This window comes from Pseudorasbora parva, chromosome 24 (genome assembly GCF_024679245.1).
Source record: "Pseudorasbora parva isolate DD20220531a chromosome 24, ASM2467924v1, whole genome shotgun sequence".
In the NCBI taxonomy this organism is placed as follows: Eukaryota; Metazoa; Chordata; class Actinopteri; order Cypriniformes; family Gobionidae; genus Pseudorasbora; species Pseudorasbora parva.
In genome coordinates, this window is record NC_090195.1 from 17,625,987 (window position 1) to 17,653,838 (window position 27,852).

The 27,852-nt window shown below is 37.6% G+C and overlaps 1 protein-coding gene across 2 annotated transcripts; it reads left to right on the top strand.

Moving 5' to 3' along the window:
- On the top strand, nt 1-27,772 carry cul1b (cullin 1b). Of its 2 annotated transcripts, none has more exons than XM_067435531.1 (22): nt 1-74; nt 9,202-9,542; nt 12,017-12,194; nt 12,672-12,839; nt 14,726-14,776; nt 14,908-14,998; nt 15,130-15,293; nt 16,127-16,289; nt 16,416-16,546; nt 16,875-16,982; nt 17,276-17,382; nt 17,736-17,784; nt 19,511-19,642; nt 20,294-20,411; nt 20,533-20,609; nt 20,734-20,865; nt 20,990-21,082; nt 22,430-22,477; nt 26,565-26,647; nt 26,799-26,904; nt 26,980-27,093; nt 27,174-27,772. In XM_067435531.1, exons 2-22 carry the CDS (start codon nt 9,403-9,405, stop codon nt 27,252-27,254), a joined length of 2,334 nt encoding a protein of 777 aa, XP_067291632.1. In that variant the 5' UTR covers nt 1-74; nt 9,202-9,402; the 3' UTR covers nt 27,255-27,772. The 2 variants fall into 2 exon arrangements, with proteins under 2 accessions (XP_067291632.1, XP_067291631.1); XM_067435530.1 differs by lacking the exon at nt 1-74 and adding an exon at nt 6,310-6,442.
- Nucleotides 27,773-27,852: the final 80 nt, after the last annotated feature.

Genomic DNA, 27,852 nt, shown 5'->3' on the forward strand with positions numbered 1-27,852 from the left:
TTCTACGTACGGATTTCCATCTCCAGCTGCGGAGACAGACAGCACAGACCTCATCCTCTCAACATTACAAACGGGTAAGATTAAATACGTGTCAGCCACTCGGTTGTCGGGATAACAAACCTGTTAGGATGGTTTTGTCCGAACAAGTGCCCTTTTATACAAAATGCTTCGCCACGTATAGAGTATGGAATAATATATGGTGTTTGTTGTATGTCACTCGTTTACTTGGCATAACGTTAAATATTCCCTAAATGTTCTCGAGTCGACAACGTCACTTTACCTGGGACCTGAAACAAGCCAGAACTGCAGTTGTCTCAAAAAGCATTTGTTTTGTTAAGTCGTTTTAATTTATTTATTTAATGTAAAAGAAAAGTGGAACACACTTTTACCTTAAATTACTTTTTTGTTTGTCTTGACCACTGTGGAAACATGAGAAAAGCATATGTTCTTGTGTTGCCATTTTATGTTTCTTCTTTTTGGTTTACTGTAAATTTAACCTTTTATTTCACTTTAACGTTAGTTGGTGAGATGATGACCAGACAGAATTGAATTTAGTTTTGTTGTAAATATGCAATAAATGTCCCACCCTAATGAATGTGGGCTATTAGGTCAAAGAGTCTAGCCTTGATCTAATGAGATTAAAGTTGACCAAGTGAAAGCGACTTGACGTTAACAATCTGTTTTCAATATAATAGGCCTACCCATAATCTAAGGTAATACATGACCATCAGTAAGAGCCCCGTCCCACTAACAGAGACTGGAGAAGAGTTATCACAGTATACAGTCATGCAAAAAACAAAGGACACCATTTCGAATTCTGTGATTTGTGTATCGGGTCTTAAAATTAGATAAGACCTTATCTGAACCTTAGCTGAACAATATATGACATATTACACCATGTGTCATAATATTATTTATAAAAAAATAAATAAACCCAAATAGAGAAAACATGACAAATGCTTGTAGAGCCACTTTAAGCAGCGATAACTTGGAAGTAATTGTTTTGTATGACTTTATCAGTCTTTCACATCGTTCTGGAGGAATTTTCTGCCCACTCTTCTTTACAACGTTGCTTCAGTTCACCGAGGTTTGCAGGCAAAACAAGCCCAAATCATCACTCCTCCACCACCGTGCTTGAGAGTCGTATGAGGTATTTGTGCTGAAATGCTGGAAATGTTTGGTTTTTACATAGCGCCATGCATTTTGGCCAAACATCTCCATTTTGGTCTCATCCGTCCAGAGGACATTGTTCCAGAAGTGAAGTCTTGTGGTTTGTTCAGATGAAACTTTGCAAACCTAAAGCCGTGTTGCAATGTTCTTTTAGAGAGACGAAGCTTTCTCCTGACAACCCTTCTCAACAAGCCATGCTTGTCTTTTTCTTTTTCTGTATGTACTGTCATGAACTTTAATATTTAACATGTTAACTGAGGCCTGAAAGGCCTGAGATATAATGTAGCTGAAAATTGCACGGTCTGATCTTAGGGTGAATTTGCTGGGATGTCCACTCCTGGAAAGATTGGCAACTGTCTTGAATGTTTTCTACTTGTGAATAATCTTTTGTATACTGTAGAAAAATGAAATTCAAATTTCCTGACTTTTACTCAACCTCTTAATTCCTATTGAAGCAGTAAGGGTGTACTTAGTTTGTGACACATGGCTTATCCATTTTTGGCCTCGTTTTTGTTAAATAAATAATGACACTGTGTAATATGTCATGTGTTGTTGGTCATCTGTGGTTTTATTTACCTCTTTTTAAGACCTGACATGGACTAGATAATAAGTTATGTGTAAAACCATAGAATTCAATAGGGTCCGGTTTCTTTTTCACAGTGTATATTGTGACACCGATTTCCATTCTATTGGTTTAGGTTAAATTAGCAAGGGAGCAGGGGCCTGTACCATGATGGTAGTTTAACAAACTCAGGGTTACATATTAGTTTTGAGTTGACAAACCCAAACCAATCTATTCAGGCTTTGTTGTCCCCATGATACTGATCATCAGCTTTCTCAGGCTTTGATTTACTCAAGCTTAAAAGTTTAGCTGTGAGGGTATAATACATACATAAATTATATATAAATCATTCAAAATTATTATTATTATTATAAATAAGCACTGATAAAAGCCAGACACTTTAGTCTTTAATAAACATTTGCTGTGTAGTGACCGTTATTTTGGAGTAGAAACAGGGAGAGTGCTAAAAGCCAAACCACTTTAATGGTCCCTATAACCCAGGATTAACAAAAGCTAAGCTTAAATTTATCTGGCTAGCCAACTAAACCAGCTTCATGAATCAGGCCCCTGGTCCTTTATTACCTGCGTTGAGAACCTAATTTGGTATTTTCTGACTCACAGATATACCTTGTGGGTTGGATGCAGCATTAACCCTGAATCATTCTGTCAATTTTCCTGACTTGAAGCATTGCTCAAAAGCAACCTGATTTTGAATAAATTCAGCACAAAGATTCAACTTATGCACAATGCCACGATCAAATGAACTTCCTGAAGAGTTCAAAGAAAGGGTCGTTTTTCATTATAAGGCAGGTAAGGGATACAAATCCATTTCGAAGATTATGGGACTGCACAGATCCACAATCAGATCCATAATCTGCAAATGGAAAACACATGGAACAGTGATGAATCTTCCCAGGAGTGGTCGGCCGACTAAAATCTCTCCGAGGACACAACGTAAAATCATCCAGGAAGTCGCCAAAAAACCCGAAATCACATCTAAAGAGCTGCAGGCTTCTCTTGCCTTAGCTAAAGTCAAAGTTCATGATTCTACGATCAGAAGGAGGCTGGAGAGAATCAGGCATCGAGAGAGAGTATTAAGGCGAAAACCACTGCAGAAAAAGAAGAAGAAAATTACTCAACTCCTGTTTGAGAAGAAGCTACAGGAAGACTCAAGTTTTTGAGGAAAATCTTGTAAAGACAGAAGTGGCAGAAGTAGACGTTTTTGTTTGATTAAGGTGTTAAACAGGCCTGCAACAATCCACTGTAAAAACATGACGCCAACACACCTATTCTAGACCTTCTTTATTTCATACTTGTATTTCCTTCTTGCACCATATTTGTTTACTTATCGCTGTATCAGCATGAATATATATTTTTATATAATATATAATTTTTTCACTCATTGAAGTGTGAAAATAAGATGCACAAATATCTGTGCAATAAGATATTTGTACAATCATATGTTTTGTTCATCTCATTGTATGAGGCCTGATAGCAAAATAAGAGAAATACTCAAATGTTACTATTATATGAACAAATAATAAACAAAACATGCATATTGTCATGTCATTCGTTTGCTTTATGTCTGGGTTGGGGCTTGAAATATTGGGTCTGTACTGTAGTAAAGGGTACATGAAGAGGAAGTGGAAACATAATGTACGGGAAATATATTGAAAATGAGGTCTTTGTGGCCAGAAATTTATCACCAGCTCTTCTATCTTTCTGGTGTTCAATAGACCTTATTCAGGGTAGAGACATTTTATTTTCCACAGGAATGTAAGCAAGGTGAGGGACAGACTAACTTGTAAATTAACTGTTGTTAAACACAGCATACTGATTGTTCAGCTGGAAAACTTTCAGGAGACACAATTGTTATAAAGCAGTTTTGTGAATCCTTTGTATCGAATGTGAGTTTATCCCACAAAGCCTAATTTTCGTCTACTTTAAATTCAATATGGCATCTAACCTGACTGGTCTGTTAGAGGTTTTCTCCTTGCAACGCAATCTAAATCCAACCACCTATGCCGTGACTCAATGGTTGGACATATTTAGATCACTCTTGAAATTGATTTTACAATACAGGCTGTTTACTGTCAATTAAACCGTGCAATACTAACAATGTTTCCTTCCAAATGTCTTTAAATTGGTGCCCTAACAGGAACACTGTAAAATGCCACATTTTCCAATCCATTTAGAACAAAATATTGCCACTTTGTATGGCCTGATAAATGTTTAGATGTTGCTCAGTTGATAACATATTTTCTATTGTATAAATAAACATTTGCTGAACATTTTGCCACATTTGATAAAGTAATAAGATCTAAGGTAGAAAAAGTTATTACATTATAGTTAGTTTTACATTCAGACTGCACTTGCACGTATGAGGAGATTAAAAAAGTAATTAAAAATACAATTTAGAAAAAAAAAGGGGGGGGGGGGTGGCGCTTCGAGCACTAGAGGTCGCTGTGGCGTAAAACACTTCACTTGCTCTATGGCTGGGGTTCCCAATCACGTTCCTGGACTGGAGGGAGGTCAACCGATAGTAGACACATTTTGCATGTATCCTCAATAAAACACACCTGATTCAAGTCATCGGCCCATTAGTAGTGACTCCAAAATCTTATGTGGGTGTGTCAGAAAAGGAGACATTAAAAATGTGCAGCGTTGGTGAGCCTTCAGGAACGTGGTTGGGAACCACTGCTCTATGGAATCCTCAGCTAGAGAAGCAGCATAGAGACCGGCTGAAGACAGATGTCAAAATATCTTTACTGATTAGCCACTTCATTTTTCCATAAGATAATTAAAGGGGAGATTAAATGTTTTTGTGCTTTTTCAGTAGTCAAGTCGTCGGAACAAGTCAATAATAACTAATGTTTTTGTTTATTTATTTATTTATTCTCTTAGCCTACTACAATACTACAATTTTATTTGGCAATAATATATTTATCTTTTTAATATATTTATTTATCTATCTTTAATGTTATTATGAAATTGCTGAAGATATTAAAGAAAATATAAATTTCCACAATAAGTCTGGAAAGGGCTACATCCATTTCAAAGATCATTGGACTTCCCCGATTCACAATCAGATCCAAAATTGTCAAATGGAAAACTCTTGGAAAAGTGAAAACGTTCCCTCTTCAAGAGCAGAATGTCAAATTTTCTCTTGCCTTATAGTCTACGTGAGAGAGTTTGAAACCCAAAACCAATGCCGAAATGAAGAAAATTACACAAGTGCCGTTTTCTGTGTAAACCATAAAAGTCAAATCCCAAAGGTCAAACAGCAGAGCCTCCAACTTTTGTGTGGCATTACTTAGGTGCAAATTATTTTATTATTAATTAGTTTGAGGGTGTCTAACGACCTAAATGATGGCTTAATCCTTGAAGGATATAACTCGATGAGGAGAGTTGGGTGTCATAGAATATTAAGCTTTACTGTAAATATGAAGAACCTTTCTAGCTCTGACTGATTTCAAATTGTAAATTTGGCCACTCCTGAAATGAGTCATACCGTTAACATCATCTGAGCAGTGCTATTAAATACGCTATAAAACTGCACTTAGTCAGGGATGTGCTTTTATTGCATGAATATCATAATGTGTTTGAAATGCATACACTGTTCAAATGAATGATAACAATTGCCTTCTTTAATGCTCTTAAACTGAATGTATGAAGCAAACTGTTTGCTGAAAATATCCTTAACTTAACAACGCTAAAATAGGAGTTTATCAAGTCAAGTCTTAATTTATATAGGCTAACTCTTAAATCAGTAGAGATTACAGTGAAAACAGAAAAATATGCATTTCTGCCGTTGTTCAGCTGAAGTCAGTTCAGTGTTGATTCAGTTTCCTTGTAAAGATCAACAATTATTAAATTAGCTAATTTTGTCTATAAAGCAGTTCTGCAAAAAATGATGTCATTGTCCAGCTCAGTTCAGTTCTCATACAACAGTGTTTGTCAATCAATGGTGTGTGTAAGAAAATATATATAACAAAATTTGTCATGTAGTTTATTTGGGTTATGATTGGTTGGGATATTAAATATTGGATAATTTGTGCAGTGAAATAAATTGCATGTGCAACATTAAAAAATTATGATTTGTGGGCACCTATTAGTACTTAACAGAAGTTCTTATATATACTGTATGCTATCCAAATATTATTTTCTAATAGAAATTTGTGTAAAAAAAGTGGGTGAATGTTACTTTATTATGCTCACCGCTATAAAGAACACAACAAGTGAATATATTATAATATGGACATTAAACCACTGGGTGTTTTGGGGCATGAAAAGGCTCTGCGTTTCCAAAGTTCACCATATATTCACTATATCAATAATACATGTAACAAAAACAACAACAAAAAAGTACTTTATGATTCTTAGTTGATACCATAGAGGTTGATACAGTGTGAAGCTAGGGTACTAAAAGGGATAGTTCTCTTTGAAATTAAATTTTGATATGTTTTAGCTTACCTCATGGGCATCCGAGATGTAGGAGTATTGGTTTCCCCGATAGTGAACTATCCCTTTAAGTGGGCATTGGCGGTCGCTGTATCTCTTGTGAACACTGGGGGTCGCTGTATTTCTCTGAGCTATGGCGTATGACGCTTCACTCGCTAGAATACGGAATTCCCAATCATCTCTCCAGTCATACACAGTCACAGCACAGGGCCTCAACCTCATACATCTCGACGTTAGAAACCAGCACAGGTAAGACGAAATATCTTTATATACATGTCAGCTGCCCCGAATTGGCAAGACGTAACGTTACAACCACAGAAAGAAGACAAACGTTTTGTGTGGTAGTTATTTCAAAAGACTTAATGCATAGGTGGCCATTTTACATCAATATCTCAAAAAGAACTGCCGTAATACAGGAGTATGTTAATAACAAGTGTTGTTTGTCTTATTTTAAGGATATACTTTAATGTCATTCGTTTATTTGGCATTAACATGTCTTAAAATGTCTCCTCAGCGTCAGTTTACTAGGGTACGTTACCTGAAGCTAGCGAGCTGCTACCTAGCATTGCTAATGTAACGTTATGTTCAGAAAAGGCTGCTTTCAGAATAGATATGAAATTAAGACGTTGTGTTTTCAAAGTTAGCATGCTCTTCTTGGTTAAGTCTATGATGTAGACCTAAAGCGGTATAAATGCCGTGATACAGTGATTTATAAATATTCCCATGAATTCTGCTGTCTCAGATGCCTAACGTTACCTAGACAGCACAGTTTGGCCAAAATGCCATAAGTGACCCAAGAATGGGGTTTATTTTGGACCCATAGTTTCCTAAACCTCATATGCCAATGTACGGTAAGTTTCCTTCTGAAATTATAAAACGTTTGCCTAGAGAATGGCTTATGATTCGTGCTGATATTGGCAAATGCAGAGTAGATGAGTTGTTTTACAATAGGGACGAATGAACTGTCATGACAGTCATGTAAATTTGTTTTTTTTTTTGTGGACAATTTGCACACCACAAAAGTAATTGTTGCACATTTAAAATCATGTTCAAGCTTATGATGAATCGGCTGACTAGTGAAGAAAAGTATTTGTTGTGCTTTGTGTCCTTGCACACCTGGTTTCTGTAACTTTTGTTTTGAACTTTACTTTATCCAACCTACAGTTTAAATCGACAAATCAGCCTAAATTAATTCTGTCATCATTTACTCACCTTCATGTAATTCCAGACCTGTGTAAATTATGAACCTGTGTATAGCCTATTGCTAATTAGTAATTAACTATGTGATTACCAAGATTCTTCAAAATACCTATTTTTGTTCCACAAAAACAGAAAGTCTGGTTTTTGACATAAAGGTGATTTGTTGATGGCAGAGTTAGCATTTTTGAGTGAACTATCTATTTAATAAAAAGGTCGAATGTAAATTTCTTTTAACTTAAAGGATTTCTGAGCTTTATGCTGACTGTAATTGTTGACATTTTGACAACCTACAGATCACATGTTTGATATCATGGAAATATCTCACTGATGAATATGGGTCAGAGAGTCTAGCCTTGCTTTCTTTGGCTGATCTAATAAGATTAAATGTGACCAAGACCAGGCTCAAGCTGTTTGACGTTCACAAACTGTTTTCCCACGATCAAGCAAAGCATTTGAGTTTTATATTTAATACAGTGCCTTAAAAGTACTGAAATATTGTGGGTAATGATTAACCGGGATTGCTATTAATAGCCTTCCCACTTACAGAGGCTGACAGAGAGTTTAAATGCAGCATGTATTGTAAAGCTGTGTTCGTTTATGTGTTAAATGTGCGAGGGATCACTAAAAGTCAGTGTCCTCTTCAACCGCCGGCGTCTCATGTGTGTCACCTTAAGCTGGGCTTATCCTAACAGTGTGACGCCACTCCATCTTGTTTATTTCCCGGTTGTAAAACCTCTCACGCTCTGGTCAGTGATTTAGCAGGGCTGGATCAGTTGTGGGACTTTGCTTCTCTTGATTTGACACAGGTTTAAAAAAAAAAATTACAAATTATTAAGCACATACTTTAGCGTTAACATCTAAACTTGACTGTATGATATGCTCCCTATATCAATCCTTACATTTTACCACTCGAGATGTTTTAGTGAATGTAGTCTCAGGCCGTATTAGCCGTTCTGCTGGCTATAGAAATGGCTGTCTGTAAACAAGAAGCCATAGAACGATGTGGGAAATGCTATTAATAACCCAGCTAAGCCCAAGTCACATGTTCTGGTGCACCAACCATAGGTCACTTTTGCCTCTAAAATGTGGCGTCTTGAACATCACAACATGTAAACAATGACCAGCAATATTCATATCCTCTGCACAACAGCACATCAGTCAGACATGCCGCTAAATATAGCCATGGCCCAACACTTGTCACTTCACTTGAGCTCCAGTAGGATGCTTACTGCTTAGTTTGTTTCCCAAAAGGCCCCTGTTAGGTTTGTTTTTTCTCTTAAATATATTTGTATGTACATTTTATTTAGAAGACTTGGATTAATCTGTTTTTGGGCTCTTGCTTTTGTTTGTTGCGATAGAATAATTGCTAGGTATTATTAACACCTGTAAGTGCTATTTATAATACTGTATGTCAAGCTTAAAGGGATAGTTCACTTTAAAATGAAAATTCTGTCCTCCTTTACTCGCCCTCAAGTTGTTTCAAACCTGTATGAATTTCTTTCTTCAGCTGAACACAAGGGAAGGTATTTTGAAGAATATCAGTAACCAAACAAAATAGGAAAAAAACACTATGGAAATCAATGGCTCCAGTTAACTGTTTGGTTACTGACATTCTTCAAAATATCTTCCCTTGTGTTCAGCTGAAGAAAGAAATTCAATCAGATTTGAAACAACTTGAGGGTGAGTAAAGTGAACTATTTAACACTTTAACAATATGCATAACCTGTTGTCTTTTATGGTAATGCACCCTTTTAAAGTGATGATACATTTGATTACTTATTTTAAACCTGATTTGTTTGCTCTCGCAGATACTGTACGGAAGTGTTTGGACGCTGCTCTAACCCTAGACCAGCTTGTAGCACCATCTGTGAAGTGTAGCGGTACTCATCCCTGAACTGATCCCGTCTGAATGCTCTCCAGCATGGTGGACTACATGTGAAGAAGTAGTTCTGGAGCAGAACGGGGAGAAGAGAGGATTTATCTGACGCGAGCAAACCGGCACTGAGACAATGTCATCCAACAGGGGCCAGAACACCCACGGGCTCAAACAGATTGGGCTGGACCAGATCTGGGATGACCTTAGAGCAGGGATACAGCAGGTCTATACACGACAGAGCATGGCAAAGTCACGCTACATGGAACTCTATACGTATCTTACCAGGCACCATGGGATGAATGGGGATTAATGGGGGCAGCAGCTGTGGCCAGCTCACTGAAAGCCTTTGTCTTGTTAGGTGTGGTAGTATGTGTGTGAATTTTGCACTTGATATGAGAATGAGACCTCAGCTTATGAGGCAAACACACTGAATGGGCTAAGTCGCTGTTGCTTTGCATTTCTTGTTTCATTGTGCAAGCGGTTTAAGAGTGCGTTAAAGGTCGTAATGGAAAGAAGTTTTTGGTATTTCTCTGAATCAGGGAGAATTGTGTGCAATGCAAAAGTACAGCAACATTTTCTCTCTTTGGCTAAGTTCTGAAGGTTGAGTTCATAGGTGTAGCTCAGGCCTATTTTAAATGTGATGCAGTTACAGTACTGATGCTTGGCAAAAATGTATGAAATCATTTCAATGGGAATCCGCAAGATTCTTCTAATCGGCCTTCTAATCATCCCCCTCTCCTGATTGGCTTAATCACTCGGTCTCCTCTCCACCATTCAGCTGGTGCGTGGTGGGCTTTTTTCCGCAATATGGCTGCCGTTGCATCATCTAGGTGGATGCTGCACATTAGTGGTGGTTGAGGAAATTCCCTCCTTCTAAATGTAAAGTGCTTTGAGGAACAAGAAAAAGCGCTATATAAATGTAACAAATTATTATTGCTTATTACAAGTGACTGTTAGACACACAATATGTAAAATTTTTGTTTAAAATATCCAAAAACCACTAAAACAATGTTATATATTGCGTTGACATGTGTACTTATATTATCCCAAATGTTTCCAAGAATGTTTATATCCTGAGAAAGAAGCCATTTTAACCAACACGCAAACAGCATCGCATATCAATGACATCATACCCGCGTTACCCTTGATTTTATTTTGTTAAAACACCAAAGACGCTTTATATATTATGTGTTTTATTAGACAGGTGAGCAACTGCTTGGATACATACATGGACCGAAAACTTCTTGTTTTTTTTAATTTAGCGCAAGTACAATGTTTTACCATGCCTAATATCGATCTAATTCACTGCAGTGTGCAACAATTGTCTCATAGAAGCCGCAGAGCGAAAATAGCATTATAAAAACTTTCAACACACTCAGATGTACCTAATATGATAAAACAATGCTGCGGAAGAAGCGCAAGTGCTCGTCTTCGGCATAAGAAAAGCTCAGCGTCATCAAGCTATGCCTTTGTTTTTAATAAGCGATGAATATGGCAGGGGTTTTCGAAGCACCACATTTCTTTTCCCTATAGACTAGGGCCCTAGGAATCATCTGTTACGGTACCTCTGACCCCAACTTTAGTATTCATGTAGTAGTCATGTTGACGGACTAAAGCTTATTATATTGGGGGGATAAATGCTTTTTTAATAGAGAACAAGAAATCATTACGTGTAAAATACTATTTCAAATTGGCTTCATTGGGATATTTTTTATTTTAAATAACACTGAAAATATAAATTATATTTAGGTAAAATGTGAATTACAAAATGATGTAACATGTTATTACTTTTATTAGTTTTTTTGTAGTGTCGGATGTATAACTGCCAATAAGTTTTCCATTCTAGAGCTCTTCAAAGCAGTGTGTCTGGGAAATTAAAACTTTAGGCCCTCTGTCCGCTTTCAAATTTGCAGTTTTGCGTTTCACCCACTTGTGCCACATCAGACACGGGGGTATAATTGCTCTGACAGCTGTGGGTGGCAGATGAAACTCAATCTCATCTACATCTTTAGTATTCATTTTTTTTCTTTGCGTGTGGCCCTGTGTGCACCCAAAAACTGCAGGCGTCTTTAACACAGCTCAGAATCTGAGTTTATTGCATCAGAGTGCTGCTATTGTAACTCATGGTTAGTGTGAAACTTCACACCCATTAAAAAAAAATACTGTTTATGTGGTGACAACCTTTAAGCTACTGCTTGCAATAAATTCACACCCATGTAGAGGACTTTTAATATAGTTTAATATTTCTGTCCATAATACATAAAAGCTTCTCTAGGTGGCTTCTTGCATGTCATAGTAGATCATATCTATTAAAGCAGAAGTTTTCTCAAGGGCTTGAGTACTGAGACTGTTGAAGGTACTGTCGCATTATTTAATATTGAGAGGCGACCTTTGTATTTGAAACTGGATGATTTACTCTTCTTGGAAATGACACAAGTTCCATTAAAATGTTTGCTCGTTTCCCCATTTAGATTATTTTAAGGGGACATATTGATCATGACCACCTTCCTAATATTGTGTTGGTCCCCCTTTTCCCGTCAGTGCTGACCTATAGAGGCATGGAATTACAGAAGTAAACTTAATAGGTGTGTAGGAGACACCTATCTGGCACTGTTAATACACAGTATGTTTATTATATTTTTTGTACTCTGATGCAGCTACAAAGACAAAGCAACTTGGAAGCGCTTTTAGATCTGTCTGTCAACGTTTCCTCATATACTATCTTAAGACTTTAACCTACTGTTCAGACATGTGTATAACTACTGTACCAGCGTGCACCAGTCCAACCAGGCCAGGGGTGCTGGCATCCCACCTTCCAAACCCTCCAAGAAAACTCCCACCCCTGGTGGGGCTCAGTTTGTTGGATTAGAACTCTACAAGAGACTGAAAGATTTTCTGAGGAGCTACCTGACAAACCTTCTCAAGGTAATAGCCTACAGTGTGTTTATTGCTGGGGATGCATGATACATTAGTGAATATATTGCTGTTGGTCAATTAAATAAAAAAAAGTTTAATTGAAATTCTTAATAGAAAACGGATAACATGACAGCTTATCTAATTTACACACTATACTTTCTTTGCCATGTTATACTCTTTGTATGTCTTGTTACAAAAATATTAAACCGTATAGTATACTGTATTGTGTTGTTTTTATGCCTAAATTTGCTTGAAGAATGTTTTGTAATATTTTATGTTTTTTTATAACAAAGTATTTTTATATTGACTACTGGCTATAAATAAAATTGTAATAATACAAATGATCTATTGATATGGCTTGTTGTAATAATTATCACACATTATTTTCCCTCACTAAAATGGATAACTGTGAGTTGTAGTGACCTCTCCAGACATCTTCCTGACTTCTCCTCCTGTTTCTCTCCTCCATCTGTGTGTGTCTGGCAGGATGGAGAGGACCTAATGGATGAGAGCGTTCTGAAGTTCTACACACAGCAGTGGGAGGACTATCGCTTCTCCAGTAAAGTGTTAAATGGGATCTGTGCTTACCTCAACAGACACTGGGTGCGCCGAGAGTGTGATGAAGGACGGAAAGGAATTTATGAAATCTACTCTGTAAGAGAAACAGCACACGCCCCTGCCTTACTCATAGGTTCCTGTTTTACATTTCCACACATTGCGTTTATAAGACTGAATAATCACTACACTATATCATAGTTCCCTATATTTTTTGCTCATAATAGTCAATATATGCAGACCTGTGACCACATATCGTCAGTATGTGTGGCAAACATAGACAAAGTTTCAAAAACTAATGTTGGACGTTTGATGGAGTATTTCTGTGACAAATATACTCCTTCCGGTTTCTCACAAGTTTCGGAGAGTTTTTTTCGAGTATGGCTCGGCTTGACGTTAATAGAGCGGAAGGTCCTTGTATAGGCCGTACGGGCTCTTCTCCCGGTAGGGTGCACGCACGCGTGTGACTAGAGCGAGAGAGGAAATGCACGCCCACAAACACTCCGCGCCGCGCTCCACTTTATTCCTATGGGTGACGTCGAGCGACTTCAACGCTTCAGCACAGCATTCCGGGAAGGCAGCGCTGCATTTGAACCGATTTGAACGCAGAAATGACGGGAAGCTTCACAACATCGCTTCAGTCGCGTCGCAAAGTGGATCTCCACCGTTAACTGCTGTCAGGACTTCACCAAATCATACCAAAGAAGTGTGTTTTTGACAGAGCGGTCCCAGCGATCGAGGTTCGGTCCTTCTTTGGAAGCAGTCGGTGAGTAAAACTGCTTCAAATGTCTGTGCTGTTGGCTATCGTCGCGTGAGTAAACATCAGTAAACGACACGATCGCGTGCTTCGTCATTCAAATGCGCTAAAAGGTTACTCCATTGTTGTTCTCTGTATAACGTTACACTAGTCTGACATGCAAACCCGTTTTGCTTGCTACTGCTAAGGTTTAGTCGCATACAATAGTCCATAAACCGAATCATGTCCTCATAAACTGCGAGTAAAGACACACAAATGTTGACAGGCCACTAAATACAGTACATACCACAGAGACGGTCATCCTGCTGTTGCTGTTTCTCCTGTTCAATTTATTTCAGCCTCCGAATGATTCTGGATCATATATCTGTATTAGCTGAATCTGATCGATAGCCATGGGTTTCTCCACGCTTGAGAACGTCACCGCTTTGCGCGCTCGTCATTCTTTAGCTCCGCCCACACGATACGCCTCCAGCCGCTCGTTTTTTTCCGGAAAGACTCGGTACAGCCCATATTTCTTTTATAAATATAATTAAACTAAAGACTTTTTCGGAGATATGAAGGATGCAATACTACTCTATAGGTACTCAAGATTGACATGAGATTGACTGAAACTGAGTGTTTCACCCCCCCTTTAAAGTTTGGAGTAAAAATTTGTATCCAAATGCGGCTTTAAACTTCTCCACAGCAGTATCTCGGTGTGTTTCTTGTTCTTCATGATGCTCTCTGCGCTTTAAAAGGATCTCTGAGACTATCACAGTGCAGGTGCATTTATACGGAGACTTGATTACACACAAGTGAATTCTATTTATCATCATTAGTCATTTAGGTCAACATTGGATCATTCGGAGATCCTCACTGAACTTCTGGAGAGAGTTTGCTGCACTGAAAGTAAAGGGGGCGAATAATTTTGCACGCCCAATTTTTCAGTTTTTGTTTTGTTAAAAAATTTCACTAAAAAAGTGAAATATCCTATAAATTTCATTCCACTTCATGATTGTGTCCCACTTGTTGTTGATTCTTCACAAAAAATTAAGTTTTATATCTTTGTTTGAAGCCTGAAATGTGGCAAAAGGTCAGAAACCTGTTTGGGCTTTTTGCTCGACCTGACGAAGACCCCTTGGGTCAAAATGGTGTCCGTTTTAATACATTTTTGGGAGCAGTAAAGAGCAGTAGTCCTCTCATGCCTCATTTCAGTAAAAAGCTTTAATAAAATGTGTCTCTTTCACAGCTTGCTTTGGTCACTTGGAGAGAGTGTTTATTTAGACCTCTAAACAAGCAGGTGAGACATCTGTATAAAATCTTCATTTATTGGTCATTTTTATTTATTAGTCGTGAAATTGCCCTGAGTACATGCATGTGTGTCTGAATGAGTGTATGTAAATTTATATCCCCGTGTTTTATTTTATATAGGTGACAAATGCTGTGTTAAAACTTATTGAGAAGGAAAGAAATGGTGAGACTATTAACACCAGACTCATCAGTGGAGTGGTGCAGTCCTATGGTGAGTGTGGCAGCGGTACATCTGTCCTATAATGGCCTTTCACAAAACTCGTGCGAGTCATATAAGTGGAATAAATCCAGTTCTGTCTGGACCTTTGAAGTATTATATTGTGATTTGGTTTGTCTTTCCAGTTGAGTTGGGCTTGAATGAGGATGATGCATTTGTGAAGGGGCCGACATTATCAGTTTACAAGGAATACTTTGAGACGCAGTTTTTGGCAGATACCGAGCGCTTCTATACACGGGAAAGCACAGAGTTCCTCCAGCAAAACCCTGTTACTGAATACATGAAAAAGGTAAACTAGTGTTATAATGCCAATTGCAGGGAATTTATGGGAAATTGGTTCTGGCAACAGTTGTTGATATTTCAAATCAACAAAACAAACATGCCCTATTTTGATAGCTCTGCCCCACACATACATAACCCAAGCAACGAATATGGCAGAATCTGTGTGTTACTAATCCAGGTTGAATATTCAAAAAGAAAAAGTCACTCCTTCCATCACGAAATCACAACCGTTCTCATGAACAACTTTATAGTACACAAGCACGACAGTCTAACTAATGAACATATTACAATTAGGACCAGATTAGAGTTATAGCGATCACAAAAACAAAACGTTCTCATGAACAACTCGATTGTACACAAGCACGACAGTCCAGCCAATGACATATTACAGTTATGACCGAATAAGGGTTATATAGATCATGAATTGAGGAAACAAACATACAGTAGATTGGGAGTATAGTATCTTACTTGTCGGACACATTTTGTGAGCTGACGCTTGAAACAGACAGTGAGGAGATTTAGATGCTCCATACAGTCTGGAAATGAACGGGTCTTTATCATCGCTGAAGGGAGCGACAGTACAATTGCAAATGGACAAACAAGCGAACATGACACGAGCATATTCAAGCAAAAGCCAGCATATATTAGTTCAAGTGTGTTGTGTTTTGAATAATGACGTGACCTGAGCCTCTCTTCTCACCATCATTAGTAGACACGCCCCTTACCTGCTGATTGGCTACAAATTCGTTATTGGACTCGACTCGAGTCCATTTTGTAAAAAGGTTTTGAAATATCACTTACCCCACCTTTAACTGTAAGATCGTGTGTTTATGCGTGCAGGCAGAGGCACGGTTACTGGAGGAGCAACGGCGGGTACAGGTGTATCTCCATGAGAGCACACAAGACGAGCTGGCTCGCAAGTGTGAGCAGGTCCTCATCGAAAAACACCTGGAGATTTTCCACACAGAGTTCCAGAACCTTCTAGATGCTGATAAGAATGAAGGTCAGCCAGTGCTGCAATGTCTCCTTTTTTCTGAGGAAATGCATTTTCTGACAGTTCATTTTGTAAAAGCAAGCATTTTAAATTATACACTTAGTATGACAGTCAATACACTTTTTATAATTGCAGATCTCGGTCGGATGTACAACCTTGTTTCCCGGATCACAGACGGATTGGGCGAGCTCAAGAAACTCTTGGAGTCCCACATTTATAATCAAGGACTGGCAGCCATCGAGAAATGTGGAGATTCAGCGCTTAATGTAAGTCCTAGTGTTAAAGCATAAAGCCACAGTGATGGTGTGGACAATACTTTTGGTCTTCAGCTTCAACTAAAGAGAGGAATTCAAAATTTGATAGATTTGATTTTCTGAAAATGTGCCAAATATGTTGGAACCACAGCTGAACCTAAATTTCCTGAAGTCAAGGCCTCATTTTATTTTTTGATGCATAACGAGGTCTATTCTTACCATGACAATCGTTGTTTGTCTAACTAGGGTTTTGTGAGCCCCGGGGTCTTTGTGCATGTTTTCTAGGAACTCTATTCCTTTTAACAACTTAATTTGATCATAGTTTGAACTTGTTTTCCAGGATCCGAAAATTTATGTGCAAACAATATTGGATGTTCACAAGAAATACAATGCTCTGGTCATGTCTGCGTTCAATAATGATGCTGGGTTTGTAGCAGCACTTGATAAGGTTTGTGATCTATGTTAGTATTTTCACAACAAAAAGAAAAATAGTTTTACACCAGTTATTTATATCTTTTGTTCTCAGGATGATGATGAGAAGTTGTCAGACTCCTTGTGCATACAAAAACTCTCACTGGATTATTACAATAATGGCAGTGAATGTTTGTAATTGTAAACTAATATTTCCTACTGACTCACTACAGCAATATATAAATAACTGGCTTAAAACCTGATTTTGTTTTATTTAATTTTTTTATGCACTGGTATAACTTTCACTCTGAGATCTGTGCTGCTCTTCAGGCCTGCGGAAGATTCATTAATAATAATGCGATAACCAGGATGGCACAGTCCTCCAGCAAATCCCCTGAGCTTCTGGCCAGATACTGTGACTCCTTACTGAAGAAGAGGTGAGATCTCTCATTCATGTTCATGTCGCACATGACTGAAATCCAGTGAAAGTGTTCCACTGCCATTTTTGCAAACACATCAGTTTTACACATACTGTATGTTTCAGGATTTGAAGTTTGAATTTTTGAATCCAGTATTCTGACAGACATATAAAAAGCTGCTTCTTTAGGATTGACAAAATATCTCAAGAAAACTGCAATAGCAAGGTTCTGTGTGTGAAACGCCATTCATAAGTGCATAGACTCAAAAGACTCAAAACTGTCTAGGGAAGTTTGTTTGCTTTTAGATTTGGATCAGTTGCAGGTGTGTGTGCATACCACAGATGATTTAACTGAGTGTTTGTTTCATTTAGTTCAAAGAATCCAGAGGAGGCTGAACTAGAAGATACTCTCAACCAAGTGGTGAGTTTTCGCATTCTCCACGGAAATTAAAGTTTAGTCCCTTAATGCATTAGGGATATGGACTTGGAGCAAACATCAATACCTGGCTTAAGCCTAATTCCTAAAATGTGTCTTTGAGCTGTTTTAACTGAAAGCAACTTGCACTGAGATATCTTTAAAAAAATAGTTATAACAATTGTTTTGGTTCAAGATGCTCACCATTAATGTTTTTATTACCAGTGTAATTTATAAAAGCTACTTAAATGTCTTAGTTTAACTAAGGCCTACTCCTGGCTTAATCTAAGTCCTGTCTGTGAAGGCCTTTGTGTTTGAGTGTTAAGAATCCATTAATTAATGTGATGTTAAATAGTACAATGAAATCCATTTTGTTTAGTTTTTTCCCAAGGTTTTCCCTTTTAATATTTCTAGATTTTTAATGTTAAAGTTCATCGATAAGCATGTCTAATCAATGAAATTCATAAAACTTAAACAACTAAATCAATCTAGTTAAAGGGTGATGAATTGAGAAATCAACTTTCCCTTGAGCTTTTGATATATAAAAGGTTATGGTAATATAAGAATATCCTGTAAGTTTCAGAGCTGAAAACTTCATTGTTAGTCAAAGAAAAGCTTTATTAGACACCAGGCCCAGAAAACGATTGTGTTCGCATCTTGACGTCATCTGTTGTGAAACAAGGGTTCATAATATTAGGAATGTGTGATACTTCATTTATTTTTAATGAAGTTGCAGCTCACATGGGGAAGACAATGTTTGCGTGTTCGCTTCATTTCACTGCGGAATCGTTTGTAAAAGTCTCAGGTTGATGCTGGATTTGCAGACATATTGAGATTAAAACACAATGCTGTGCCTTCTATATTGGATCCGACAGGAATGGTTCAACACACTTATGTGAGTAAAACGTAATTTTAAATGTAATAGTTGTCCCGGGGCTGTGTGTTTTCCAGACCCGTCGGCAGGCCAGTGAATCTCAAATAGTAAAATAATAATCATCCTTTCTTTGTGTGTGTGTGTGTGAGATCGGGTGGGCCAAGTAATACAAAAATAATGTTTCAATCAATCATGAGTGGATGACAAATAAATCATTGTGTTTATTTGATAAAGACATTTGAGAGCCCTGTGATTGAGATATAAATAATCCCTCCCTCATGTGAACTGAATTGACAACGGAACTGAAGCTCATTAAATATGCAAATCGTATCCAATCCTAGCCGTGGACGTTTACTTCCAAGTGCGGCACGCCCATCAAAACCCAGCATTCAGAAGACAAGTGAAAACCAGTGTAGAAAATAGAAAATAGCCTATTACTTATTAGTTATGATGTTTTTGAATGTAAAAACCACACAAACGTCATCAGTTGACCTCAGACAACAGTATAAAAAATTAAAAAGCCAGTTCATGACACCTTTAAAACATAATACAATTTATTTATACCAATTTCTTCACAACAGAACATTAATATATGTTAGCACAATATGTTTGTCATAATTTCTTCAAGTTGGACCAAATATTAATTTGAATGGTTTGTTTTATAGTCAAGACCTTTTATTTTCTGTGTTCAATTTGATTAATTTATCTAATTAAATTATGAAATGCTGGTAAACTCTGAGCAGCTCTGGATGTTCTATCCAGGTGTTTTGTTTATTCGCTAAATTTGCAGTTTGTGCACAGTATGAATGTAAATCAATTCATGTGACTGACAAGATTCTCCAACGCCCTTTATCCTAGATGGTGGTTTTCAAGTATATTGAGGATAAAGACGTGTTCCAGAAGTTCTATGCCAAGATGCTGGCCAAAAGACTGGTGCACCAGAACAGTGCCAGCGACGACGCCGAGGCCAGTATGATCTCCAAACTGAAGGTTTGTGCCCTCTTTTTTAGTAAAGATGGCTCACTTTACTGCTCTTCTTTCTAGGGCTTGGGATTGACACAGATTTCACAATCCAACTTAATTTCACAAGCTTCCGATTTTGATTAATTTCAATTCCGTATTGATTAATTGGGCTGTGTATCAGGAACAGTACATGGCACATTTTCTCAAGGGAAAAAAAAATCTCTCAACTAATGCTGTAAACTATACAGAGCACCCAGTTGGTACATTACAATATTGCTAAAGGTTAGAAACTGATTTGTATAGGCTACTTACATTTGCATTACTCATATGGAAGGTTTTATTATAACTTTTTAAAGGCATTGTTTTAACTTGCCTGCTGCCTCTTCCCTTGAACTAAGAAACTACAACGATCTGCTGTGCCACATAATGTGCAATGTGCCAAAATTATATTTATTGTTTGAATTTAATAATAAAATGTATAGAATTTGAAAGCTGAGACTTTTAATTTCAAAAGTAACGATTTATTGGATGGGAAGCACTACACATTTTTGTTCATTCATCAACTGAAACCAGCAAAGACTCCTTGGGATTCATGTATCGATATATGATCATCAAAATGAGAATCTATTAAAATTGAGATCTTTTTTTGAGAGAAGTTTTTTTTCTGCCCACCCCCAGCAAGCATGTGGTTTCGAGTACACCTCCAAACTCCAGCGCATGTTCCAGGACATCGGTGTCAGCAAAGACCTGAATGAGCAATTCAAAAAGCACCTTACCAACTCTGAGCCTTTGGACTGTAAGTGCTCAACCACTCTGGCTTTACATCGATTGCTTGTGTTTGGAGTGTTTTTATAATAAATGTTATTACTGATGAATAAAAATGCAAATGAAAGACTCCGGCTCCATCTGTCTCGCAGTGGATTTCAGTATCCAGGTTCTGAGCTCTGGCTCATGGCCGTTCCAGCAGTCTTGCACATTCGCTTTACCATCTGAGGTGAGACGTTTGGACGCTTAACCCTGTAATTTTCTAAGCTCTTCACACCCTTCCACGAGCTGAGAACAATGTGTGATTACACTTTCAGTTGATGATAGTTTTTCAATGGCTTTGTTTTTCACAGTTGGAGCGTAGTTACCAAAGATTTACAGCTTTTTATGGAAGTAGACACAGCGGCCGGAAGTTGACATGGCTTTACCATCTATCCAAAGGAGAGCTGGTCACCAACTGCTTCAAGAACAGATACACACTGCAGGTTTGTTCCTTCTTCATGTGTCATGGCAGCGGTCATATAGCGCATGTACTGGGACTTATTAAGATGGTTGTAGAACTCAGCTGGCACAAGTGTCAGCATGTGTTTATGTGGCGTGTCCCCGCAGGCCTCAACCTTCCAGATGGCCATCCTGCTCCAGTTCAACACAGAGAACAGCTACACCGTCCAGCAACTGGCTGACAGCACACAGATCAAAACAGTGAGTGCCGTGCCATTGCTTTATATCTCTAACAAATCTCATTTTTGAAATCCTGAACACGCATATCAATAAATATTCATTGCTGTCAATTATATTAAATTCATACTAGCAGAAATAGTCAGCGATTACATTTATGCAAAGTCCCACTGGTTTAAATTATTTACAAATATTGAATTAGAATCCAAAATGATCAGTGTAAATATTCCTCAAAACTAGTGCTGCACGATATACCGGTACTAGAAAAGTATTGCGATACCCTGCTATTACAAACAGTACGATATGGACTTTTATTAGTACCGGTACTTTAAGGAGGACAGCGCCTATATGAGCTGTATTTCTTAATTTGCGTCGATGTGTGACAGCAGGTGACGTGTGTGCAGAGCTCTGCTTTCTCCATTCACCAAACATTGGAAGAAGGAGAGTTAAATATATACGCACAGCACGACAGAGAAAGTTAAATAAATATGCGTCCATGAGAAGAAAAAACGCTGCGCGGGACGTGCTTGCGCTGCCGGACTCTGACCTGAAGCATGCGCGCACGCCTTTCAGACAACATGCAATCGCCATTCAGTTCTTTAACAGATTATTGTTGTGGTTTGAATGGTCAAAAATAAGTAAAAATGCACCGTCTGGTGAATATTCAGGTAAACACAGTCGGATATGTCTTTAGTGAACGTGTAGCCTACAGCTGAGGTAATGAGAGCCGTGCAGGTCTTAAGCCAGACCTAATATTCTGTGATTAATGTTAATCAGACACCAATGTAAAATAGAAAACCACCACATGCTTGGCTAAATAACTAATATATATTTTTAAGAATCATTGTATAGTTTAATTATAGAGTGAAAACTAAGTAAACAGATTTATAAAAACAAAGATACAATTAAAAATCTATATAATTATAAAATTACATTTAAAAAATATTAAATTACTCGTATCATGAAATAAGATTTTGGTCATCCCAACCTGTTCAGAAGTGAAAATGTGATCTCTGTAAGTATCTTCACACTGGCATGTAGTTATTATAGCAATAAAAGGAGGAAATGGGCAAAAACTAGTGCAGGAACATGCTGGCCAAGTGAATTTTTAGTAATAAATAAATAAAACAATGAATAATAAGTTCTGTTTTCATATTAATCATATTATCTGTTTTTTTTTTTGTTTGTTTGTTTTTTTTACCCATGGTATCGTTTTAGTATCGGTATCGAGGTATTTTTGTCTGGTATCGTATCGAAGTCATAATTTTGTCAAAATTATCGTGACAACACTACTCAAAACACTAAAGGTAAAGTGATTTATCAATGCGCATATGGGGGAGGTTAATTTTTAGTTTTTGTTTTTGTTTCCAGGATATTTTGGTTCAGGTCTTGCAAATCCTCTTGAAATCAAAGTTGCTGGTAAGTGTTGACAACTGGTTGCTTATTGCAGTGTTTCTCAACTGGTGTGTGTGTATATGTATATGTGTGTGTATATATATATATATATATATATATATATATATATATATATATATATATATATATATATATATATATATATATATATATAAACAGGTGCTGGCCATATAATTAGATTATCATCAAAAAGTTGATTTATTTCACTAATTCCATTCAAAAAGTGAAACTTGTATATTATATTAATTCATTCATTACACACAGACTGATATTTTCCAAATGTTTATTTCTTTTAATTTGGATGATTATAAAGGCTGATTTATACTTCTGCGTTGGACGTACGCTGCAAGTTACGCGTTGGTTTTCATTTATACTTCTGCGTCGTTGTCTGCATCAATGTGCAATTACACATGCAGGCCGCTAGTGGTCAGTGTCCACAGGAATGTTGATGGTAACCCCCAGTCTCAAGGCAAACGTCAAAGAAGTGACTTGTTTACACTGTCGTTGCATGCACCTGAAGTATCAGCAGTGATGGCGGCAGAAAGCGGCTTTTCTTGAGTTGTTGTATGTAATACAAATTAAGCATCTCTGGTTGATTGTAGATTACCATGAGGCGATCTGGCACTGAATGCATTTGTGAAATCATGCAGAGAGCTCGTGGCCACTGTTTTCAGTATCGGTGGCTCGTGCCCTGACTAGTGCTTCAATCAGTTGCTGTTGCGGAGACTTCATTCAGTTGAAATCACAAAACGAAATGCACCTATTGTGATGTGTCCCTGTTCTTGATATACAATCACTGATTACCATCTTTGGTTTTAATGAGAGAATAAATAAACTGTACACAGCGGATCTATGTATTTATTCACTAACATAAAGAATCTCTGCACTACAAAATATTATATCGCAGATATAGGATGAAATTATAATTTCTGGACACAAGGACTCCTATCGCATATGTATTTATTTATAGACTTGAGGCAGAGGTTCTGGCAGATCAATCACAGCGTAGTTACATTTTTGGAGAGGTATGGTGAAGGGCACTTGACGCAGAAGTATAAATTGGGCTCAACTTCAGTACCAAATTCAGTATCTCAGTAAATTTGAATATAACTTAAGACCAATACAAAGAGAGGATTTTTAGAAATTTTGGCCAAATGAAAAGTGTGAGGATGTACAGCACTCAATACTTAGTGGGGGCTCCTTTTGCCTAAATTACTGCAGCAATGTGGCATGGCATGAATTCGATGGCACTGCTCAGGTGTTATGAGAGCCCGGGTTGCTCTGATAGGGGCCTTCAGCTCTTCTGCATGGTTGGGTCTGGCATATCGCATCTTCCTCTTCACAATACCTCATAGGTTTTCTATAGGGTTATGGTCAGGTGAGTTTGCTGGCCAATTAAGAACAGGGATACCATGATCCTTGGAAAATGAAATCTGCATCTCCATAAAGTTGGTCAGCAGCAGGAAGTATGAAGTACTCTAAAACTTCCTGATATACGGTTAAGTTGACCTTGGACCTCAGAAAACACAGTGGACCAACAACAGCAGATGACATGGCACCCCAAACCATCACTGACTGTGGAAACTTTACACTGGACCTCAAGCAATGTGGATAGTGTCCTCTCCTCTCTTCTTCCAGACTCTGGGACCCTGATTTCCAAAGGGAATGCAAAATTTACTTTCATCTGAGAACAACTTTGGACCACTCAGCAGCCCTTTTTGTCTTTAGCACAGACGACACCCTTTTGATGTTGTCTGTTGCTCAAGAGTGGCTTGACACAAGGAATGTGACAGCTGAAACCCATGTCTTGCATACGTCTGTGCATAGTGGTTCTTGAAGCACTGACTCCAGCTGCAGTCCACTCTGTGAATCTCCCCCACATTTTTGAATGGGTTTGTTTAACAATCCTCTCCAGCTTCTCTTACAATTACCTTTTGTGCAAAGTGTCAATGGTCGTCTTTTGGACAACTGTCAAGTCAGCAGACGTCTTCCCTATGATTGTGTAGCCTACAGAACTAGACTGAAAGACCATTTAAAGACCTTTGCAGGTGGTTTAGTTAATTAACTTATTAGAGTGTGGCCCCAGGTGTCTTCAATATTGAACATTTTCACAATATTCAAATTTTCTGATACTGAATTTGGGATTTTCCTTAGATGTCAGTTATAATCAACAAAATTAAAAGAAATAAACATTTGAAATATATCTGTGTGTAATGAATTAATATAAAAGTTTCACTTTTTGAACGAAATTAGTGAAATAAACTTTTTGATGATATTCTAATTTAATGACCAGCACCTTTGTATGTACAGTCTTGTTCAAAATAATAGCAGTACAATGTGACTAACCAGAATAATCAAGGTTTTTAGTATATTTTTTATTGCTACGTGGCAAACAAGTTACCAGTAGGTTCAGTAGATTCTCAGAAAACAAACAAGACCCAGCATTCATGATATGCACGCTCTTAAGGCTGTGCAATTGGGCAATTAGTTGAATTAGTTGAAAGGGGTGTGTTCAAAAAAATAGCAGTGTGGCATTCAATCACTGAGGTCATCAATTTTGTGAAGAAACAGGTGTGAATCAGGTGGCCCCTATTTAAGGATGAAGCCAACACTTGTTGAACATGCATTTGAAAGCTGAGGAAAATGGGTCGTTCAAGACATTGTTCAGAAGAACAGCGTACTTTGATTAAAAAGTTGATTAGAGAGGTGAAAACCTATAAAGAGGTGCAAAAAATGATAGGCTGTTCAGCTAAAATGATCTCCAATGCCTTAAAATGGAGAGCAAAACCAGAGAGACGTGGAAGAAAACAGAAGACAACCATCAAAATGGATAGAAGAATAACCAGAATGGCAAAGGCTCAGCCAATGATCACCTCCAGGATGATCAAAGACAGTCTGGAGTTACCTGTAAGTACTGTGACAGTTAGAAGACGTCTGTGTGAAGCTAATCTATTTTCAAGAATCCCCCGCAAAGTCCCTCTGTTAAAAAAAAGGCATGTGCAGAAGAGGTTACAATTTGCCAAAGAACACATCAACTGGCCTAAAGAGAAATGGAGGAACATTTTGTGGACTGATGAGAGTAAAATTGTTCTTTTTGGGTCCAAGGGCCACAGGCAGTTTGTGAGACGACCCCCAAACTCTGAATTCAAGCCACAGTACACAGTGAAGACAGTAAAGCATGGAGGTGCAAGCATCATGATATGGGCATGTTTCTCCTACTATGGTGTTGGGCCTATTTATCGCATACCAGGGATCATGGATCAGTTTGCATATGTTAAAATACTTGAAGAAGTCATGTTGCCCTATGCTGAAGAGGACATGCCCTTGAAACGGTTGTTTCAACAAGACAATGACCCAAAACACACTAGTAAACGGGCAAAGTCTTGGTTCCAAACCAACAAAATTAATGTTATGGAGTGGCCAGCCCAATCTCCAGACCTTAATCCAATTGAGAACTTGTGGGGTGATATCAAAAATGCTGTTTCTGAAGCAAAACCAAGAAATGTGAATGAACTGTGGAATGTTGTTAAAGAATCATGGAGTGGAATAACAGCTGAGAGGTGCCACAAGTTGGTTGACTCCATGCCACACAGATGTCAAGCAGTTTTAAAAAACTGTGGTCATACAACTAAATATTAGTTTAGTGATTCACAGGATTGCTAAATATAAAAAAAATGTTTGTACAAAATAGTTTTGAGTTTGTACAGTCAAAGGTAGACACTGCTATTTTTTTGAACACACCCCTTTCAACTAATTGCCCAATTGCACAGCCTTAAGAGCGTGCATATCATGAATGCTGGGTCTCATTTGTTTTCTGAGAATCTACTGAACCTACTGGTAACTTGTTTGCCACGTAGCAATAAAAAATATACTAAAAACCTTGATTATTCTGGTTAGTCACATTGTACTGCTATTATTTTGAACAAGACTGTATGTGTTTATATATATATATATATATATATATATATATATATATATATATATATATATATATATATATATATATATATATATATATATATATATATATATATATATATATATATATAGTAGGTCTAAATCTCAATTCATTCACTTTTTCTTTTTGTAGGTCTTGGAGGATGAGAATGCAAACATAGATGAAATGGATTTCAAGCCCGATACATTAATCAAGCTTTTCCTGGGCTATAAGAAGTAAATGCTTTCCTTCAGCCTTTTCTTACAGCTTCATTTTGATCTGCATAGTATACACGAATAATTGACTTTCAGTAACATTTCATTTATTTCAGATATTACATACTAATATTTTTAAATATTGTTTTGCACGTCATCTCTGTGCGCGCAGTAAAAAGTTGCGGGTAAATATCAATGTGCCAATGAAGACGGAGCAGAAACAAGAGCAGGAGACGACACATAAGAACATCGAGGAAGACAGGAAGCTCCTCATACAGGTATTATAAATAAACTATAATCTCTTGAAGTTCAAATGAAAGATTCTTTATGTTCTTTGGTATTCTTGTGTGCAGGCAGCTATCGTGAGAATCATGAAGATGAGGAAACTTTTAAAGCACCAGCAGCTTTTGGCAGAAGTGCTGAACCAGCTTTCTTCACGATTCAAACCTCGTGTTCCTGTCATCAAGGTAACGGGACTGCAGCACTGTGCAATACAGGCTGCTTATGAAACATTCATTAGAAATACTAAAATATGCCTTTTTTTCAGAAATGCATTGACATTTTGATAGAGAAGGAATACCTGGAACGTGTGGATGGAGAAAAAGACACTTACAGTTACTTGGCATAAAAATTTGGTCTGAAGTTCCATGTCCTTGCTCAGATATTTGTCAAATGTTTTGAGGAATATCAAGAGAGTGGGCACAGACAGAGGATTCTCTTATCAATATCTCAAGTCCTTGTTGCCAAGCAGGACAATTTGACACTGGACTTTTCCCTTTAAACCCAGACTGCTAAAGGGGCCAGTCTTTGTCTTCAAGCCCATAAGCTGCTCAGGATTGCCATTTACTTTTTAATGTGTAAATACTGGAACTATACTCCTAGTGGGACCCGGAGTCAGGGTTGCATGCTATTGCCTATCATTATGAAAGACAAAATGCTGATTAATTTAATTGTAATTACAATGACTTTTGGAAAACTGACAGATTGGTTTCAGACAGAAATACCTATAAGAGGATACTTTTCCGCATCACTCTGACTATAATCATGTCTGACTGGCTGGTTAGTTTCAGTTACCAGTCATAAGAAACACCATTTGTATAGTGGGTTCATTTTATAAATGTCATGAATAAACTACATTTTTCTTTATGCTTTCTCAGTGCTAGGTCTTGCTCATTTATATTATTTGTTTTAATGGCTTAATCTGTCATGGTTAAACAGTACAGCAA

Excerpts from the sequence above, each read along its gene's own strand:
- cul1b (XM_067435531.1), top strand. The coding sequence starts at position 9,403 with ATGTCATCCAACAGGGGCCAGAACACCCACGGGCTCAAACAGATTGGG. Across the intron at positions 14,777-14,907 it reads TTAGACCTCTAAACAAGCAG|GTGACAAATGCTGTGTTAAA; the intron begins GTGAGACATCTG and ends TATTTTATATAG. Across the intron at positions 19,643-20,293 it reads GTATGATCTCCAAACTGAAG|CAAGCATGTGGTTTCGAGTA; the intron begins GTTTGTGCCCTC and ends GCCCACCCCCAG.